The sequence below is a fragment of the Vulpes vulpes genome, chromosome 8, assembly GCF_048418805.1.
Source record: "Vulpes vulpes isolate BD-2025 chromosome 8, VulVul3, whole genome shotgun sequence".
Classification (NCBI taxonomy): Eukaryota; Metazoa; Chordata; class Mammalia; order Carnivora; family Canidae; genus Vulpes; species Vulpes vulpes.
Genome location: NC_132787.1, coordinates 80,550,956 through 80,572,755, shown reverse-complemented (window position 1 = coordinate 80,572,755; position 21,800 = coordinate 80,550,956). Strand labels below are relative to the sequence as shown.

Here is a 21,800-nt window from a genome sequence, read left to right as displayed (position 1 = left end):
CTCTCCTGTGCCACTGGTCCCTTTATAAATTCCTGCTACATTGACAATTCTGAAATAATTTTTCTTTGCTTCTTTTGGAGCTATCTGGGAAGAGAAAAGGCTGAATCCAAAATCATTTGAGGTCACAAAAATGGCAGTGGTAGTAGAAGTTTGTTCCTAGTTAGTCTCAATTACTGTCAACTGTCTCACGATTTGTATGACCAAAAGAAGAAAACTCTAGCCCTCTTTAATGTTCTAAGGCCTTAGATATTAATTTTTTAAAGATACATTGCTGTAATATAAACCAACATAGTTTTGAGATCCTATCTTTTAAGCAACACAGTTATGAAACTTGGATTAACACTGAGTTCTATTCACAATAGTTGGTGATTTACTAGGAATAGATTGTGTCCCTCAAAAGAGTTTGCATCAAATCCTATAATTTTTGGACTATGTGTGGCATTATCAAGCAGATGGACTTACACTGACACTTGTTTTTTTGCCTATTTAAATATGATTTTTGGATCTAATGCAAATCCATGCAAAATTTTTAGTAATTTATTTTCCAACCAAAAAATACAAAGGCAAATGAAGTATTGATGTGTCCCAAAGAAACAGAAAAAAAAATATGGGTGTAGGTGCAGGTAAGAGAAGCTACAAAATAATGAGGAATAGGATACTGAAGAAAGAAAAAGAGTAAGAATCTCTGGAATAGTAAGAAGTCAAGCATGGAGAATGGAAGCCGCTGAGTGAGTCACAGAATATTCACTTTCTCGGCTGCAAAGCCACACTCAGTGCTAACTCGGCAGTGCTTCTTGCAATCAGCTTACTTTCCACCAAAGAACAAGAAACCTGCAAGTCACTGTGACAGAAGCAGTTCTTTTTAATAACCTGGGTTGCATACACAGTTTTTAGAAAACATTGCTCATGTTGGGTTATTGTGGTTAATGTATAATCTCATTTTAACTGGCTCACAAGCCAACAAGAAAAGATATCCACGACTCTCAACTTTAAGAAACTCCAGAACTTTCACAAATTGCTTCTCATACAACCTGATCAAATAATAGTTTTCTTTCTTTCTTTTTAAATGTTTTACTTTTAAAGGAATCTTTACACTCAAAATGGCGCTCAAACTCATGATCCCAAGATCAAGAGTTGCTGGCTCTACCAACTGAGCCAGCCAGGTGTTCCTAAATAATAGTCTTGTTATCTGAGGTCATCCTCTTTGAGCTTTACAGATGGATACTAATACAGCAGTGAGGAAAAGGACCTCTTTCTTGACAGCCAGAACATTAATATGAAGAAGATGATGATGGATGTTGCAGCCCAATACACACACATCTTTGAAGTCACTGTAGTTTTGGCATTTTGAGATAAAGTTCTTTTTGTCTAATATATCAAGTATATAAAAATCCATGAGTTCATAATGATACTAAATGGGTCACTTTAGTTAACTCATTCTAGCAATATTATTGGGTGAGAAAGAACAAAATGAGTAGGTATTTTCTTAAGTCCAGTGCTTCTCAAAATTTAATGTGCACATGAATCTCCTAGAGATCTTATTAAAATGCAAATTCTGGTTCAGTAGATCTAGGGTGGGCCTGAGATTCTTCATTTCTAATGAGCTCCCAGGTGGTCTCTGTTAACTACACTTTGAGTAACAAGGTCTTAATTCCTTACTACTTTAACCTTCCTTGTCTTAGTTCGGATCACCACTCTGGAGATAATAAGCAGTCATGGTCCCCATAGGTTGAAAGTTGTGAATTTTCAGCAACACCATTGGGTTTGATTGCCCTATCTGTTCTTTGAGAGTATCATGAGGGTTCCTTTAAAAATAAGGGGGGGGGGGCGGTAAAGGTTTTAGATGTAGTATTGTAACAGTTTATATATGACCTAAATTTTTTCCTTTGCATGCATTTTAGTAATAGATAAAATAAGAAGATACACAAAGGCTTACCATAGCATAAGAAAATGAGATAACCAGAGTTCAGAAGTAATTCCCATGTTGAAGGAGGGAAGTGTGTCTGAAAAATTATCTTTTTTTTTTTAAAGATTTATTTATTTATTCATGAGAAAGAGAGAGAGAGAGGCAGAGACACAGGCAGAGGGAGGTACAGGCTCCATGCAGAGAGCCCGACGAAATTATCCATTTGTAATAGAGGTCATGGATTATCAATTGGAGGTTTTAAAACTTAAGATACAGAACATGTTCTGAGCAGAGAAATGATGGTAGTTGCACTGAGCGATAATAATGTTTGGTTCTGCTGGAAATTATAAGTTACAATTAGGTAGGTAAGCTGATTGATTCATTCATTCATTCATCTAGTTATTCAACAAATATTTATTGAGTGAGCACCTTTTATATAAGACCATGCGGGATCCCTGGATGGCGCAGTGGTTTGGCGCCTGCCTTTGGCCCAGGGCACGATCCTGGAGACCTGGGATCGAATCCCACGTCGGGCTCCCGGTGCATGGAGCCTGCTTCTCCCTCTGCCTGTGTCTCTGCCTCTCTCTCTCTCTCTCTCTCTCTCTCTCTCTGTGTGTGTGACTATCATAAATAAATAAAAATTAAAGAAAAAAAAAAAGAAGACCATGCTAGATGTTGAAGAGATACAAAGGTAAATCAGCCTCGATATTGCATTCAAGTTTATAAACTAGTACACAGGAAAGTGTCTGATAATAGAGATAAAGGACAAACACTATGGTAAACAGAATTTTCAAAAATAATTTTAACTACCCATAACACTCCTAAAAGAACCTTAGGTAAACTTTAATACTTCTGATAGCATGATGGAAAGCAACAGAGATGTGGTTTTAATTCAGCATCATCTTTAGTAAGTATTTGAAAGCATTTGCATCATGAAAACCAGACTTATGTATTTTGTGAACAGTATTTATCTATATTTTTTATTTTTATTTTTTTTAAGTAGGCTCCATGCCCAGCATGGAGCCCAATGTGGGGCTTGACCTCACAACCCTGAGATCAAGACCTGAGCTGATATCAAGAGTCAGGCGCTGAGGGGATCCCTGGGTAGCTCAGTGGTTTAACCCCTGCCTTCGGCCCAGGGCGTGATCCTGGAGTCCTGGGACTGAGTCCCACATTGGGCTCCCTACATGGAGCCTGCTTCTCCCTCTGCCTGTGTCTCTGCCTCTCTCTCTCTCTCTGTCTCTCATGAATAAATAAATAAAATCTTAAAAAAAAAGTCAGGTGCTGAACTGAATGAGTTGCCCAGGTATCCTAACAAAATACTTTATTTAAAATATAAGCTTTTGATTGATCCTAACAAACTCTTCATTGACTTTCTTGAAAACTAAAAGAAGCTTCCCCTAAGTATTGAAATTTATTTCCATGATTTTGCATTCTTTTCCAGCAATCCTAGACTATGTTAGACATTCTACTGACATCAACATTGACCATATGGTAGTCTGTATCCTTGCTCAGGCACTGCCTCTGTCTAGGTACCAACTCAAAAGGTCTAGAGTTATTGTTTAAAAACTATCATTATATTAAAAGTCTCTCAAAGACAACTTAAAGAAGTTCCCACTGGTCCAAGATGGGACAATTTGAATGTTAGAGAGAATGACAATTGCAAAGGATTGAAACACATCAATGATATAAGATCCGTAAGTTTCTAATGATGCCTATATTCCCCTAAAATCTTCATTGTTCACTCTTGGAGGTTGCTAAGATACCAACTTATCACTGTTTGTGTTAGCAAATAAAGGAATAATCACATCTTTATCTTATTGTATTTTACTGTAGCCAGAGTCCTTGAGGGTTGGTTCTTCTCCATAAAATTCGAATTAATAAATGCAGAAGAAATAACAGATTTTGAAAATCGCCATCTTTTAACCCTAATGAAATACTAGATATAGGCAATAAACAACAATGGATGCTAAAGCCATCAAGTAAAAAGGCTGACCAGGAAATTAATAATGGAGAGGATCAAACTAATAGCTCTTGAGTCCACTAATCTATTTTAAGATTATCAAAAGTGGAACAAGCTGACATATGCCTTGTGATGTTAACACAAGACATGTACATGTACAGCATTATATATGAAATATTCTTGTTTGAAAAACTGAACCTGAAATTATCAAGAGTCTAGACACAATACCAATTTACTAGAAATACAGGGAAAGAACAAGTTAAATGACACAGGAAGCAATCAGCCGCAAGGATCTCTGGAACACAGTAGTATTCCAAGTGTATTTCTTGGACCTGCAGCTTCAGTATTAACTGGGCAAAGGTTAGAAATGCAAATTCTTGGGGCCCTACCTCGGACCTCTGGAATCAGAAACTCTGAAGGGGCGGGGGCAGCCAACTCTATCTTAATGAGACCTCCATGGCAGTTGATGTATGGTCAGGTTTGAGAACTATGGATCTAGAAAACTAACAATAAAAATTAAAAAAAAAAAAGATACAGGAAGGGGGCCTGTTAGAGAACAAAGGACTCAGAAAACATTAAAAACAAAATCAAATCAAGTGCCATGCGGAGTTACACCGCTGCTATCCTGCAAACTTATTTAACCCACTTTAAAAATGATCACAGGAATCTCCAATAGGATGGCAAAAGGAACATTAAGTTTACACAAGCTTTTAATTCATAAGGATTTACTAATTTGGTTCTCATGGAAATTGGGGAGAAAAAAAAAGCCAGATTGCATTCCCTATATTCTGTGACTGTCTTCCTTTCCCTCCATCCTTAGCTCTTTAAAGCGATCCCTGAGCTTTTTAGAAGAAAAGAAGAAATTAACAAATATATTGGAAAATGTTACTTACGTTATGTTTATGACAGAAATTAAGAGCTTGAAGTGTTTGCCATAATACACTTTTGATCACTCCATCAGCAACTCTAGGGGAAAGAAAATGAAAATGGAAATGAAAACTCCTAAGATAAGAGTCAGGCGTGGGTGCTGGGAACAGAAATGGAGTGGGTAGGGCTTGCCATGGCCAACAAACACGGTGCAAATGGTGTGCTGGAGATATTTTATTTGAATGTGTTAATGAAAATTGCTTTACTATGTTTTCATTATAGATAATTTTCTCTTGCAATTTGAAAATTTTAGATCTGTAGAAATGATATATGCTTATCACAAAAATCAAACTGTATCGAAACATAAAGGAATAGAAAGTATTGACTCAAAACTTGCTACCCCAAACTAATTGCTATAATGTACAGTGGTTGTCTCTTCAGGTACCTGTATCTCTCCCTCTGTCTCTCTGCATTTTTAACTTTAATTTTCTGAGAGAGAGAGAGAGAGAGAGAGAGAGAGAGAGAGAGAATAAGAGTGAGTGAGTGTGGGGGGAAGGAATAAAGGGAGAGAAAAAATCTTAAGCATGCTCCATGCCCAGCACAGAGCCCAACGTGGGGCTTGATCTCACGACCCTGAGATCATGACCTGAGCCGAAATCAAGAGTCAGACACTTAACCAACTGAGCCCCAAAGGTGCTCCTTTAATTTTAAATAAATGCATTCATATGGCTCAAAATTTAAAGAGTATAAAAGTATATCCACGAAGAAAAGTCTTCCATACCTGGGTAGTCCAACATTTCAATCTCTGCAACCTCCCCCACCTCTTTCAGAAACCTTTTATGCATAGGGGTATAAACACTAATGCGTCTACATCTATTTCGTGGTCTCATTATATGGATGTGTCATAATTTACTTACTTAGTTCCCACTGGTGAGCAATTAGGTTGACTCAGTTTTATTCCTAGAAACATTTCAATGAATATCCATAATCATTCATCTTATTACAGTTGTGCAATTATCTTTTTAGGGTGAGTTCCAGAAATGGGATTTCCAGAACCAATGGAGGGCACATTTTACATTTTGATCCTGCAGGTATGACCTTCAGGTAATCTGAAACCTGGTTTTGCAGGAAGGAAGGCATACTTGAAGACTGGCTTCCAGCAGTTTGGTGGTAAACACATTCGAGTAGGTGCTGTAGTTGTGTAACAGTTTCTCATACCTGGTAAGCAGGAAGGTACGCAGCCGGGGCCAGCCAGGGAGCACACACATCCCCTGAGAAGGGGAGGCTGGGTGCTTCTTGTCCCTGCAGAATCCTGGAAGTACTGGAAGGTATTTTCCCCTGCAGAACTGGGGATCTGGGCAACTTACATTCTGCCTGGGAGTAGTCTACTTTGTCTAACCATCTCTATAAAATATGGCAATTACATTCCTTTTAATTTTCTGTTGGTATCTTTCCATGCATCACTGTCCCATGATGTGCCTTCAGTTACAGACTGCCAAGCTACCTTGTCTAAAAAAGGTTATGCCCATTTACACGCCCACCAAACATCTGTGCATTAAAGTCCCTGTTTCCTCATTGTCTTGCCAACATCCGGTTTTGCCAATGTCATGTTTGCCAAACTGTGGTTAAAATAAAAAGATAGCTCATTTTGGTTTTCTTTCGCATTTCACTATTGGTGACTTTTGTTTTCACATGTTTATTGGACATTACGTTTCTTCTTTTGTGTACTTCCTGCTCATGGCCTTTGTGTCTTTTTTGGCTATTTGTTTACTTATTTAAAAACTGATTCATGAAGACTTGATATATATATATACCGGATTCTGCATATGTGCTGCAATATCCACATGTTGTTTGTTTTTCAACCCTGTTCATGGGAATGAGGCTGCTGTTTACAGGTTTGAAAATCTGAAACACAAGATGTCTTTTGAAGATTTTTTTTAAAAGATTTTATTTATTTATTCCTGAGAGACACAAGAGAGAAGCAGAGACGTAGACCGAGGAAGAAGCAGGCTCTTCACAGGGAGCCCAATGTGGGACTCAATTCCTGGACCAGGATCACGCCCTGAGCCAAAGGCAGATGCTCAACTGCTGAGCCACCCAGGTGTCCCTGAAGAACTTTTTAGTTAAAAAAATTTAAATTATCTAATATTAGATGTGTTTGGAATATCTAATATTCCAAATACCCCCATCACTTGGCCTTAATGTTTTATCACATTTGGAAATTTAAATCATATGTTTAGATCAGTTTTTAAAAACTAAACTCATCCTGTAGGTGTAGCTGGTCTTACAGAGGAGTGGGATGGCCTATGTATGACATAGGCATGGCATTAGCTAGAAGACCTCACCAGGAGGAGCTGCAGTACATGCTGAGAAACAGCAACAAGTACATGGAGGTATTTTTCGCAGGGCAGTTTTCTGATTTCAGGTCACAATTATGGGGGCACATTCTTGATATCCATGGTCTGGGGGCAGTCCTTTGACTCCAGTTCTTCTGATTATTAAATATTACTAATTTTGAAAGCCCCTAGTTCTCAGTATTAAATCCCTTTCCACTGCAAGTATATAGGGCCATTTCTATTTCCTGTCTCTTATAAAAACAATCAAGCAATGTCGTCTCCAGCTTGGTTCTAGGCAAAGAGGGGAGAAAGATCAGGTTATGTCAAAATTCAGAGACAAAAAGAATAGTACAGCCATTTTGAACACTATGAGGCAAGGTTCAAATCTCGGCTGTGCTCTTTCCAAGTTTTATAACTCTGGGCAAGTTACTTGTGCCTGCAGTTTTTCTCATGTGTAAAAATGGAACAATGCCCCATGAGTTTATTGAGAAGACTATTCCTGGGCATCCGGGTGGCTCAGTCGGTTACATATCTGCCTTCGGCTCAGGTCATGATCCCAGACTCCTGGGATCAAACCCCAGGGGGGAATCTGCTTCTCCCTTTCCCTGCTGCTCTCCCTGCTTGTGCTCTCTCTAATAAATAAAATCTGAAGAGGAAGAGGAGGAGGAAGAGGAAGGAGAGGAAGGAGAAGATGATGATGATGACTATCCCCTAAGAGTCTGGGTTTTTATCTCTCCATAGGTTTAGGAAATGAGGGTCTGGGATCAGGTGAGACCAGTAGATAGGACTGAGACCCTGTACAAAGACAAGAAGAATCCCAAGAGAATAGCAGTAAGAAAGAACAGGGAGTGTACGAGAAATAGTTAGGAAGCCAGTGTGGTCAAAGCATGAGTGAAGAAGTTGGTGAGATTGGCAGGAGCCAAAGCACAGAGGGCCTTACAGATCTGGGTAAGTAGTTTGAATTTTATTCTAAGTCTAAGGGAAAGCCATTGAAAGGACTCAAGGTGGCAAGTGGCATAACATGGAGAATGGATTTCTGGGGTCAGAGTGGATACAGGAAGGTTGAATAGGTGGCAAATTTAATGATGCAGGTGAGATCTGGTGATTTTGATTAGAGTGGTGGTGGTAGAGGGAAGGGAAATGGATTTCAGTCCTTGTGAGGGACTGTTAAGAGAAACACGCAGCCCAATTCATGTAGAAACGTAATGCTGGGCAGGATGTAAGGACTGCAGGTCTGGGGGATCAAGTCCTGGAATTTGGAGATAGGGGCAAGGGTTCAAAGACTGGTAGAACCAAGGTTTCTAGTGTTAATAACATGGAATCCAGCATGAACGAATGCCAAAGGAAAGTCCTGGGTTCTTGCTATGGAAGAAGAATGTTTGTTTTGTGGCATCTTATGGGAAGTGTCAGGGTTCTGCTCTACACAGAACAGCTCAGATTTCGAGAAAGCAGGTTCCATCATAGGCAACACAACATATATTCAAAATACCAGCTACAAACAAATACCATTTGTCTTACAAGGAGAAGATAGTTATCAAAGACAGATTCACAGTGCTCATTCCAGAAAGATAGAGGATTGCAACATTATTCAGCCAAAGGCAGCATGTTTCAAAGTGTTTTGAAGTGAAATCAAACCTTCAGAAGTCAACTGACACTCAGTGTTCAGGTATTATACCCTGGGTAAGTGCAGAAACAAATACTGCAAGGAATAGTGAAGGCCTGAGAGCAAAAACCAGACATCCTTACTCAAGATTGAAGAAGGGTGTCATGATTGGGAAATTCAGACTGGATTGCTCAGGGACTGCTCTCTTGGGTCACTGAGACGAATCCGAATGCTGACATCAGGACTCATCATCTTTGCTTTAATTTGTTATACAACTTCACATAGGAAAACCTGATTTCATTGTCACTACCCGAGTAACACTGCCACTTCAGTAACCTCCTCCCCATTGATCTCCTCCCATAGGCCCACAGATACTCCACTTTGGCCCCATTGGTTTCTGTGGTTCCCTGAACATGCCAGGCTTGTTCACACCTCCAGATCCTTGTGTTTATTGTTCGTTCTCCTCCCCTCCCTATGCATTCTCTAACCCCTCCCTGTGTTTTCTTTCAATTCAAGGACTTTGTCTTATTCACTGTTGTAGCCCTGCGGGTACCTAGAATGGTACCTGGTATCTAATAGGTACTTCACTAACCTTGTTTTACAGGCACTCTGGAAATTTTATAAACCAGCACCCTATAATAAATCCTTTTCATTTAAACTAGCTGGAGTGAATTCTGTTGTTGAATCCTGACTGGTTCAGAAGATGATACCAGAAGTGTTTGTGGGCAGGACACCAAAGCCTTGGGAATTGGGGACTGGCTATCTGATTTAATTGGGTCTAAAGGCGGGAGAACCTGAGTACCACTGGCAACTGGACTAGGTGGTAGAGAGACAAAACAATTGTTAAATCATCATCTGTGGTCATTTGGAATAAAATGCCCATTCAAGGCAAGCCTTTGGCGGACTGAATGTGACAGAACAACATGGGAAACATAAATAATAAAAGGAAAGTGGAGCAGGTTGGCTTTTTCTAACTTCATGAGAAATTTTTAAGAAGGATAGGGTTAGGGATTTAATATCTTTGTTCAAGACCCACTTAGGAAGCCAGGAGTTTCAATGCTTGCCCTAAAAAATCCCTTTATTAATTGTGTGTGTAGAACTCACTTCATGGACCTTTAGGGATAACATGAAATGACTGAAAAAATCAAACCAAGGAGAATAATCCTGCAGGGTGTTAAGTGATAAGATAGATTTAACTTACATGAGGTTAATTAATTTCTCAATTAACTGAGAAAGAGCTATCTATATTTCAAGAATTGAAATGTGACACTCAGGTGTATTTATATAGCTAAGAGCACCCCAACTTAGCCACCAAACATCCCGTCTCATTCAAACTGGTCCCCAAACTTGTATGATGAGGCTGGTTTTGCCTTGACAGAAACCCTCTCATGTTCTCACTTGAGGAAGCTGTGTTGCACGGGGATAACCATTCTTCTCAAGGCTCGTCTCCCCAACACTTCTCAAGGTCTCCAAACCTTATCTAAAGTCAGATTTCAGGATGTCCCATGGGGCCTATTACAAAGTCAAACAGAGGAAGAGGTTTATGCAGCCAAAAGAACTATAAGATGTTGCTAATTTCCAATGGGGAATGCCTATGAGAATGGATTTCATTGATGTAGGACCAGAGAGGAAGAATCATAATTTTATATTGGACTGATTATTATAATATGGACACACTTACTAGAGATTCTAGTTTCAACAGACTACCTGGAACAGCTAGGAATGAATCTAGCTGATTACTAAACTGGTTGATTAAAACCTGGCTAAATGGTTGCCTATGGCAATTGAAGTTGAATGCTAGAAATCATTAGTAAAATGAGGAGGAGGAGATCCAAAGATCTGAGGAGATAGAGTGTTGGAGAGGATTTTTCATTCGCAACATGCTCATCTACCTCTCAACTGTGCCTCCTCAAGGTGTTTAATGGTAGTGCCAATCTATGCTCTTCTCCAAACGCATGGTATGGCTTTCAGTTTTCTATTTAGGTAAAGTAGCAGAAGCATACCAGCCAATTGTACCAGGCTCTTCCTACCACCATAGTTTTCATTCCTTGGATCAAAGCCAGCTGGCTTCCCACCACCTTCCCCACTCCCTTCTTCTAGTGTATTCATTTCAACTATCCAGGTAGGAAATGGGAAAAAAATCCCAAGGATGGATCTGTGGACCTACTAGGACAACTCTGAGATGGATTTGAGTCAAGATTTCATTTACCACCAGACTTAATGCTTCCTGCTTTCCATCCTCTAAACTGACCGCAGTGACCTCTTTCAAGGTCACTGGTCACTGGTTTTACCTCAGAGCCTTGTCCAGTAATTCCTGAAATATAGGGTATTTCTCTTTTCCCAGTGTGCAACTGTCCTGGTAAATGGCTACAGACTACTTTGGGGCAGGCTAAGAGGAGAATTAATTACAGATGTGTGATGTTATTGCAGGGCCATTCCTCAAGGACAGCCATCTTCCCTTGAGTCACCAGGTACTGGTTCTGTGAACTGGTTATTGTGGTGACTCAAGTCAAGCCTCTCACCAGTTTTATAGAACAAACAGAACCTTAGCAGTCTGCCCTTTTATTTTGGTTTGAGAGACTCTATGGTCAATTAGGCCATTTTGATCAATCACCCTTGGCTCTGTTGCCTGTTACAACAATTCTGAAAATGAACAACTACTATTTGGCCGCTGTCATCCAGGGATCTCATCATCCCCACTGAAATCAGGAAGCCATTTCAAAGAAAGGCTCTCCCTACACTTCATTATCTGGGACATGATGCTTGTGCAACCCTCACTGATGTATTTCTCGGTACTCATGATTCACAGTCAATTTTCTACCAAACCACACCCTGTCTTATGGGAATTTTTCTATGAACAGTTAAGTGAGAGAGAAATTCAAACCTTTTATATGTCAATTATACCTCAATAAAGCTAAAGTTAAAAAAAAAAAAAAGAAACTGAAGAAGCCTGACTTACATATATACATAATGTGCTACTGTCAGCCAGAAGTGGAATGGACAGCTGTAGTTTTATAAACCCACTAGCTTTATAATACTATAATCACTTATAATTGTTCCTTTGCATTTCTGATTCCTCATTAGATCTTAATCTTCTTGAAGGCAGGATTATTCCATTACACATAGTGCCAGGGGAAGGAAAATCCTTCCTCTGGCAGGGATGCAATTTCCCTCACATAACCAATTAACTTGCCCATTGTACTTACTATAGAACACAGCAGGGTCTTAGAGAATGGGACTAGATTATTTTAAGTTTAATCAGGTGATGCCAGTTTCAGCTGCTGTACATACATGTAGTTTCTTTACTTGAGCAAATCCAGCCCAGTCTCAGTACCCAGTACTCAGCATGCAGCTATTGATCTAACAAGTGCTTTTTTTTCTATCCAAACAGAAGACACCAAAGGTTTTATCTGGCAGAGGAAGCAGTACATTTTCACCATCTTAGTGTTAAATCAGCTCTTCTTAATGATACGATTTAGTGCTTGGATCTCTTGGTCATCAGCTCACCATCCCACAGCTCAGTCTACCTGTCCACTATATTGACTGCCTCATATCTGCACACCAGTTATTTATCCAAACTGTGAATTTACTCTATTAAACAATGGCTCAAACAGGGTTGGTATGTGTGCAGTCTGGTTGTTTACCCGTTTCTATTCACTGGTTTTACACTCTCTTTGTTATTACTTAAGTGGGTTTTAAGAAGGGAGTGAAGATAGATGGATGTTTTAAATTAATCACTGTTATGCAGAAGTACCCTGCATTTCATAAAAAGAGTGGCAGGTTCTGCACTGTTCTCCTATGTAGATCCAAGTCTCAGGGTGGACCAAAAGCACATGTATGCACTAGCCCTGCTAAATACACTTATAAAACTTAAAAGAGGGGAAAGTAGGTAGTTCAGAGATCCTTGTGAGGGTAGCTCAGTTGGAAGAGTGTGAGACTCCTGATCTCTCAGGGTCATGAGTTTGAGCCCCACATTGGGTATAGAGATTAAATAAATAAAACTTAAAAAAAAAAAAAAAGAGCGCGCGAGAGAGATCCTTGTGGTTGCTAAATACACTGTATGAAAGATTACTTGACTATGTTTTGCTCCTTCTTGCTGTGCATTCCTCCCATGCTGTCCATCTGGCCAACTCTTCCCTTTGTAAAGTCTAAGGCTAAACACTTCCTTCTCTGCAGAAACTTCCCTGATTCCCCAGGACTGGCAGATGTTGCAGTTGCACCAACATTAACCCAATCAACATTGCCATTTATAACTGCTATTCTGAGTATATGTCTCTCGATTCAATTTTAAGCTTCTTGAGGGCAGGACTGAGCCACTATATCTTTGTATCCTCTGCACCAGAAGTCCTCAATAAGTTATTTCTGAAGTGAATGAATAAAAGAATGGTGCACACTGAGGAAGCTGTTAAGATTAATTAGATTTGAATTCTGCTCTCAAAATACTTACAATCCAGTAAGAGAGAATGCACATAAAAACACATAAGGCAGGTAGGTACCAAGGACCATAACAGAGATAGAAATAAAACTCTGTGGCTATGCCAAGGAGGGAGGAATTCCACCCAGGTGGAGGAATTTCTGAGATGTTGAGAATATCTAGGATTTCCCATTTTATTTATTTTTTAAAGATTTTATTATTAAGTAATCTCTACACCCAACATAGGGCTTAAACTTTCAACCCCCATATCAAGAATCACATGCTCTACCAACTAAGCCAGCCAGGTACCCCTAGGATTTCCTATTGCAAAGATGATGATAGAGAAAGGGAAAGTGGAATAAGTTAGAATATTCCAAGTTAAAGGAAGAGCATCAGCTAAGTCCCACAGATAGGAAGGCTTATGGTGCATAGAGGGAAGAGAAAGATGTTTAGTTCAGTTAAACAGGTATGTGTATTGTATGTATGGTATGTTTATTTTTAGGGCCTTTTTTTTTAAAGACAGTCTTTGTCTTTTTTTTAATCTTTTTTTAAAAATATTTTATTTATTTATTCATGAGGGAGAGAGAGAGAGAGAGAGAGGTAGAGGGAGAAGCAGGCTCCCCATGCAGGGAGCCCGACGTGGGACTCGATCTGGGTCTCCAGGATCAGGCCCTGGGCTGAAGGCGGCACAAAACTGCTGAGCCACCCGGGCTGCCCCTATTTTTAGGGCCTTGAACAATACATGAAGTTTACATTTCTAACTTTATGAAAATATATGTTAGTTTATAAATTAACTTGTAGGATGGTTAAACAATCTCTCCTCTGAGTCAATACAAAACCTATTTAACTCATAATAAAGATGAATTATGAATTAATTCATCATGTAAACGTTTTTTAAAATAATTTTTATTTTAAAAGTAAAATATGTGCATTCACTGGGATATTGCAACAATTCAAAATAAATTTCAATTACACTGGACATTCTATTTTCTAATCTCATTTTTTTTCCCACAGTATCATTTCATGAATATTTCCCCAGAACATGACTATTTTACAGCTTCCATTTTAATGGGCTAGATGCATCATGTTCCATTGTATGGATGTAGCAAAGTGCAGTTAACCAAATCTTTACTATTAGAAAATTAAGTCAGTCCCAATTTTTTATTGTTATAAATATTGATGTGTTGAACATTCTTATGTGTAACTTTGCAACTATCTGATTATTTTATTATAAATTTCTTTAAGTGGAATGTCTTTATCAAAGGATGAAAACCATTTGAAGGATTTTCATACATACTGCTAAATTTCCCTTCAATTATATACTCTCAGCAGCTGTGAATCAGAGTGACCGATTCCTTGACTTTAACAATGCTAGGTATATTGGTTTTTCAAAATTCTTTGCTGATTTGATAAGCAAGAAATGGTACCTTATTTTAAATTTTTGAATTTTTTCTAATTAATTGGGAGAATAAACATGTTCTCCAAGGTGTGTTTGTCATTTTCCCCTCTGCTTTATGATTTACTTTTTCATGTAGGAATTGGATGTAAGTTCCATAAAAGTTAGACACTTTTTTTGTATGTTCTTTTTACTGCTATATCCTCTGTATCCAGCTGGAACAATAGTAGGATTTGACTCAAGATTTTTTTGATGAATATATTTTCTAACTGGGTGTTAATCTTTTAAAACATCTAATTTGTAAAATCTGCAAATGAAATTATATTAATTCTTCACCTGGCAAATAAATTTTTAGTTTTGTTTATGGTACTTTTTGTCAAAGGAAATCTCTAACTGATTTAGTATTTGGCAGTTAAGGTCCCCTTTCTTTTTTAAAAAAAGATATTGATTTAGATAACTTGATTTTCAAGTTAAAAAAATCCTGTTGGCACTTTGATTAGATTTTTGTGCAATAAATAAAGGAAGCAGTATCTTTGTAATAATGAATATTTCCATCCAGAAATATATGTTAATTTATTTATTTTATTTTTTAAAAGATTTTATTTATTTATTCATGAGAGACACAGAGGGGCGGGGACAGAAACATAGGCAGAGGGAGACACAGGCTCCATACAGGGAGCCCAAAATGGGACTCGATCCCAGGACTCCAGGATCATGCCCTGGACCAAAGGCAGGCACCAAACTGCTGAGCCATCCAGGGAGCCCCAGAAATATATGTTAATTTAAATAAAATCATTTATGTACCTAAGTTTCGTAGTTGTCTTTACGTAGAGTCTGAACAATTCTTTTTATCTTCTAAACTTTTTTGTTGTTGATATTTGAATGAGATGCTTCTCCAATAGATTTTCTAAAGTGCTGATTGGTACAAAAGCTGTTAATTTTTGTGTGTGGAATTTGGAGAGCTGTAGTCATTATACTGAATTCCACTGGTTGTAATGACTCTTAGGCAATTCTCTTAGATTTTGTAGAATACTATCATCCAGACAAAAATGATGAATCTTGTCTCCAAAGTTATACATTCTAGGGATCCCTGGGTGGCGCAGCGGTTTGGCGCCTGCCTTTGGCCCAGGGCGCGATCCTGGAGACCCGGGATCGAATCCCATATCAGGCTCCCGGTGCATGGAGCCTGCTTCTCCCTCCGCCTGTGTCTCTGCCTCTCTCTCTCTCTGTGACTATCATAAATAAATAAAAATTAAAAAAAAAAGTTATACATTCTATTTGTTTTTCTTATTACAATACATTGGCTAGAGCTCTTGGAATGTTACATTATACTGGTGACAACTGACTTCCTTGTTTCTCACTTTAATGGTGGTTCCTTTAGTATAAAATTAGCTGTTGATTTGAAGAGGGGTGTGTGTGTGTGCGCACACATGTACACTAAGGAAGTATTTTAATCCTAGTTTGCTAAGGTTCCCCCCACCACCCAATAACCAGGAAAGGATGTTGAATTTATCAACTGCCTTTTCAAATTTTATCAACCCCATGTATTTTTTTGGTCCGTTGACCTACTAGTGAATTATATGAATTCTAATACTGAATCCTAATATTGAACCATGGTTCATTCCTTGAATTCATACAGACATTCCTCATTTTATTGCCCTTGGTTTTACTGTGCTTTGCTTTATTGCACTCCACAGACATTGTGTTTTTTACCAATTGACAGTTTATGGAAACCCCCTGTGAAGCAAGTTCATTGGCGCTATTTTTCCAATAGCCATTGTTCACTTTCTGTCTGTGTTTGGTAATTCTTATAATATTCAAACTTTTTCATTATTATTATATTTTATGGTGATCTGCAATTAGTTATTATGACTTGCTGTAAGTTCTGATGATGGTTAGCATTTTTAAAAGCAATAGGATATTTTAAAATTAAAGTATGTACATTGTTTTTTAGACATAATGTTATCACACACTTAATAGACTACAATATAGTGTAAACATAACTTTTTAAACACACTAGGAAACCAACAAATTCATTTGACTCACTTTATTACAATCTTTGCTTTATTGCAGTGGTCTGGAGCCAAATCTGCAATATCTCCAAGGTATAACCTCATACATAATAGCATCGGGATGCATTGTGATTTATATTTGCATCCAATTTGTCTTCCTAAATATTTTTACTCTAGGTTAGTATTTGTGTCCCTCAGAGCACATCCTAAGATGGGAAAGAGGTAGCCAGCAGATGCATCTTGGTAGAAAGAGGAGTGTGTTTCAGATGTGAAATCTGCCACAGTTAGACCAACATATAATGAAACTGAGTGGTCATACAGAGTCTCAGTTTCCAGATTACTTACCCTTTGGGATTTCTTTCCAGCTCATTTAAAAGTGTGTGATCACAGTATTCAAACACTAAATGCATTTTCCTTTTTCTCCTGAAAACCTCAATGAGGTTCACAAGGTTTGGGTGTTTTAATTGCTGCAAAAGGAATTTAAATACAAAGTTCAATGATTTGTTTCTCTTGGTAGTTTCTCCCTAGATCCCTTACAACTTAAACAATGCAAGGCCTTGCTTATCATTCTCTTTGCATTTCTTGTGGATAATTTTATTATGGTTACTCACAAGAGAAAACTACTCTTAGTAAGAATCATACACACTTAACGTTGGGGAAAAAAAGAAGACATTTTTCTTCTTCTAATGTACCTGTAACAGGTGGTAATTAAGCTGCTTGAAACTCTGGAGATAGTAAATGAAGTACACACATGAAATAAAGGTACCGATGTCACAAATACTTTATGGATTTTGTGAAAATTCTAAATATCCAAGTCATAAAGGAACCTGAATAAAAAATTGAGGAGGTAGAAGTATTGAGTTAAAGGCTATAAAGATTATCAATCCCCATTTAGCTTCCAGAGTGCTGGAGATTTAAAACAAATGTCAGCTGGATTTAAGTGGTATCTGGATTTTAGATCCCAACTTCCAAATCTGGTTAAACTACCTATTGTAGGAGTTCCCACAGTGTGTTTTTAATTTATCATCTATTCAGCTCTGTTCTTTGATTCTATTGCTTTCTCTTATGCTTAGATGTTTTATGTGTTAAATTCTATCTCAAGCTAAAGCATTTCACAAGGCAGCCTCTGTTTAATGTTTTATTTTTTTATTTTTTATTTTTGTTTAATGTTTTAAACCAGAGAAGAAATTCTAAGATGGGTAAGATAACCCATCATAGAGCAACTGTATAATTTATCATCCAATCAGGGTAAAGAGTATAAGACAAGACTGTCCCAGGCAAACAGGCAGGTACAGTCACTCTGCCTATATCTAGGGTGGCCACATAATTTAGCACACAAACCAGGATGCTTTTTTTTTTTTTTTTTAAAGATTTCATTTATTTACTCATGAGAGACACAGAGAGAAAAAGGCAGAGACACTGGCAGAGGGAGAAGCAGGCTCCATGCAAGGAGCCCGACGTGGGACTCGATCCTGGGACTCCAGGATCATGCCCTGAGTGGAAGGCAGATGCTCAAGCAATGCGCCACCCAGGTGTCCCAAACCAGGATGCTTTTGAAAGAAGGTGCTAATCAGACTGGACTCTGGGACAATAGCTATAAACAGGACATCTGGTCGCTCCCATCTACATATAACTCATTTTCTCTATTGTTTTCCCAGTATATTAGATACATCACTTTTCAAACCCTATGCCACTTAGATATCTATATAGAGGGAGCACCATATTTTGCATATAGTGGGAGCTGCATAAATATTTTACAGGCCCAATAGAAACAGTATCCTCTACTTTAGTTTCTGTAAGCATGGTTTGAAGGGGGAAAAATCACTCTGCAACTATGTGCTCAATAGTTTGGGAAAAATGACTCCATCACATATTAAAAATATGTCCAGAGCACAAAATCGATCTGCCATTGCCTAAAGAGCAGAAAGGCAAAGAATGGATGGACAGGTCACACAGGTAAGCCAGCCACTTTGTGCTACGCTAAAAACAGTGTTTTTACCAGGGGAAGTAGACAGTGTTTTTACCAGGGGAAGTAGACAGTGTTTTTACCAGGAAAGTAAGGGATTTATAGATGCTAACCTGGTCAAATCTGTCTTTGGGCAGCTCAGCAATTTATATCCCTTTTGCAAATAAAATTAGCCCAGAAAAACAGTGACTTGTATAAATAAAACAGGTAATACGGAGGACAAAAATCAAATCATATTTAAATACTAGGAGGATGTGAGGAAGGTAAGATAAATTTATTTTGGAAGGAATCTGTTCAGGGCATGCATGGGTGTAACACATCATATAGCTGGCAAGAGGTACATTAGAAGAACCATCGCCAGACAAGCTGAGGTGGAATCTTACTACTTAAAAAAAAAAAAAAAAAAAGATTTTATTTATTCATAAGAGACACACAGATCGAGGCAGAGACATAGGCGGAGAAGCAGGCTTCCTGCGGGGAGCCTGATGCAGGACTTGATCCCAGGACCCCAGGATCACACCCTGAGCTGAGGAGCTCAACCACTGAGCCACCCAGGGCCCCTCCGACTACTTATGACCTTAAAGTCCATTCTTAAATTGGGGCATTGTGACCCAGGAGGTGCTACCTGAGCTTAACCTTACTTGCAGACATGAGGCGGCGGCAGGTGCTGGATAAAAAGCATTACTTTTATGAGAAAAACACCCACGGCTGGTTCAGACACACCCTGCAGCTTATTAGCTCTGCGACAAAGCCGCCTGGCTAACCAGCGCCCTCTGCCGGTTGTGAGTTATCAGTAAACCGGATTTTATGATGGGAAAATTCTGTGTATATTAAATTATATTTTAAACTATTATTAGAGAAAACCTGCTGCAAATAATACTTGGAAGGACGGATAATGTGGTAATTGTTATCCTCCTCTAAAAACTGATTTCTGGGATTTTCCTAAAAGAAAGATGGCACAGGTCAAAAGTAAGGAAATCACACTTTTATTACTCAAAGTGTGGTCTATAAATCAGCACCTACTGTGCCATCGGGGAGTTTGCTTGAAATGCTGAATCTCAGGCTGGTCATGGACCTTTGACTCAAAATCTTCATTTTAGCAAAGTCCCCTCGGGAATTCCAAAGCACATTAATGTTTGAGAAGTGCTGTCCTGTACCTCAGTTTCCTCTCTGATAAAATAAGGATGATGGATGAGAGGCATCCCTAAGGTCTTCTGTGCTTCTAAAACCTAAGATTTCTAGGACTGGAAAATATTTACGTTGAAGACTTATCTTACAGGTCAAATCCTATCAGAGTAAAAACAACTTTAGAGGTGCCTGGCTGGCTCAGTCTTAAAGCATGTGATTTGATCTCTGGGTCTGGATTTCAAGCCCCACGTTGGGCATAGAGCTTACTTAAAAAAAAAAAAAAAGCCTAACAAAATCTTTGCGAAAAATATCTATATAGCTGGGGGAGATACTCAATATGCCTAAGACCCGGTGGAGTGAAGCACAGATGCCATATTGATGCCTACAGGGGCACTGGTACAGTCCTGGTGGGCTCCTGTGCCAGGAGGTGTTCTTTTAGCTGCTGGTTTGTGGGGAGAAGGGAGGTGGGCAGGTGGAGAAAGGCCAAGGTGGGGGAGGGGGAGGGTAAACACTGGGGTGAAGGGACTTAGGACATTGAATATTTACCAACCACAATGTAAGGACTTCAATATCAGAACTGCCAAAGTCCAAAGTAATAATCAATTTATTTTCCATAGTTGCTGATACCAAGAAATTTAAATTCAATGAGAAAAAAATATCACTTTAAAATCCATTTGAAATGTAATTTTGGCATACACATTTCATCCAATACCATGATGTTATATACAGAGAAATTTAACGTACCTTCAACATACGTATTTCCCTTAGTGCTATTTTCTTAACAACAGGATCATCTTCAGATTCCACAAATTTTTTAATAGCTACCACTTGTCCTGAGGTTTTGTTTCTGCATTTGAATACAACCCCATAAGACCCTTCTCCAATCTTAGCTAATTTTTCGTACTTTTCCATTATAGTTGAAATGACTTATATTACTGTATTGATTGACTTGCAGCACAATGTTACACCTGGAAAATAAGATGACTCAGCTTAATCAAGTTATCAAGGACAACGTGCTCACAGTCTCTTACGTAAAACCGATTTACTTAGATGCCAAAATTTCTTTCCGTCATTTAATTTTAAATACACTTAAAAATACTGGAACATTATTTTGGTAATTCAGGTTAGTCATAATGCGGTTCTTCCAGCTACTAGAAAGATTTTATATATTTCTTATAATGGGTCTGCTTTTAGCTCAGCTGAATTAAAGAATTTGTGGAAAGGAACCGTATCCAGTCTACTTTCATTATCCTTAAGTAAATTATTAAAATATGATGCTGTAAAATCCAGCTGGTGGAACATTTCACACTCTTGAATACAGTGTTTATCTTTTCCTTCCTCACCTCTATAACTAGGGGACTAGAGAGAATTGAGGAAGAGACAGGGTACAAAGTGCTATACTTCCACCTGGTGGAGAGAAGAAAGAGTAGATGCGGTTGCTGACCAAAGCAGCCATTAAAAACAGAAAATCTTTTCAGTGCATCATTTATTGCTCTTAGCTTTTATATGTATGAAGGAACAGATCCTTAAATTCTTAACTCCCAAAGAAAATAAAGAGCATGAAAAAGGAGACAGGTTTCTCTAATTTTTCAATGATGCTTTCTTTCATAGGGATTTCCATGGAAATATTTTTCTGTCTTCTATCACTCCACTTGTGAATTTTGTGGTGACTGGATTACATGTTGAAGAAGGCCAACATTATTAAATAAATAAGTCTAGGATTAAAAATATATAGCTTTATATTTTAATATAAACCACTTTATCGAGCAGAATCTTAATATAATCTAATAGTGATAATAATAGCACTTAAGTAATATTGTCCTATATTACATATAATTTTACAACCATTCTATGAAGTAAGTGCTATTTTTAACCAATTATGTGGATGAGAAAACCAAGGGAAAGTGAAGCTAGGATGAAATTAGAACCCAGGAAGTCAGGTTCCAGAGATCACAATTTGAATCACTATGCTATACTCCCTCTCAGTTAATTCAAAAGAATGCACAGTCCAGGTCTTAGTATTAATAAACTATCAAGTGAAATGCTGACCACTTTTACAAATTTCTCATGGTTCAAATGAGTACTTTTTTTTTTTTTTTACTTCACTAACATCTTTTTCATCATCCACAGAGTGTCTCAGTGGAGAAAGAAATTATCCACGCTCACTTGCCACCATAGAGATACACAATTGGGAAAAGTGTTTTACTTG

The 21,800-nt window shown here is 38.2% G+C and overlaps 1 protein-coding gene across 5 annotated transcripts in view; it reads right to left on the bottom strand.

Annotated features, from left to right (window-relative positions):
* Nucleotides 1-21,800, bottom strand: part of CDKL4 (cyclin dependent kinase like 4) — a 96,149-nt gene that overhangs the window by 61,104 nt on the left and 13,245 nt on the right. For all 5 annotated transcript variants that reach the window (XM_072767253.1, XM_072767254.1, XM_026018933.2 and 2 more), the window contains 3 exons: nucleotides 20,336-20,559; nucleotides 16,843-16,964; nucleotides 4,763-4,835 (listed from right to left, as the gene is read on the bottom strand). In XM_072767253.1, the coding sequence (XP_072623354.1) occupies nucleotides 4,763-4,835; nucleotides 16,843-16,964; nucleotides 20,336-20,503 (363 nt within the window). In that variant the 5' untranslated portion in view covers nucleotides 20,504-20,559. The remainder of the gene's footprint in view (nucleotides 1-4,762; nucleotides 4,836-16,842; nucleotides 16,965-20,335; nucleotides 20,560-21,800) is intronic.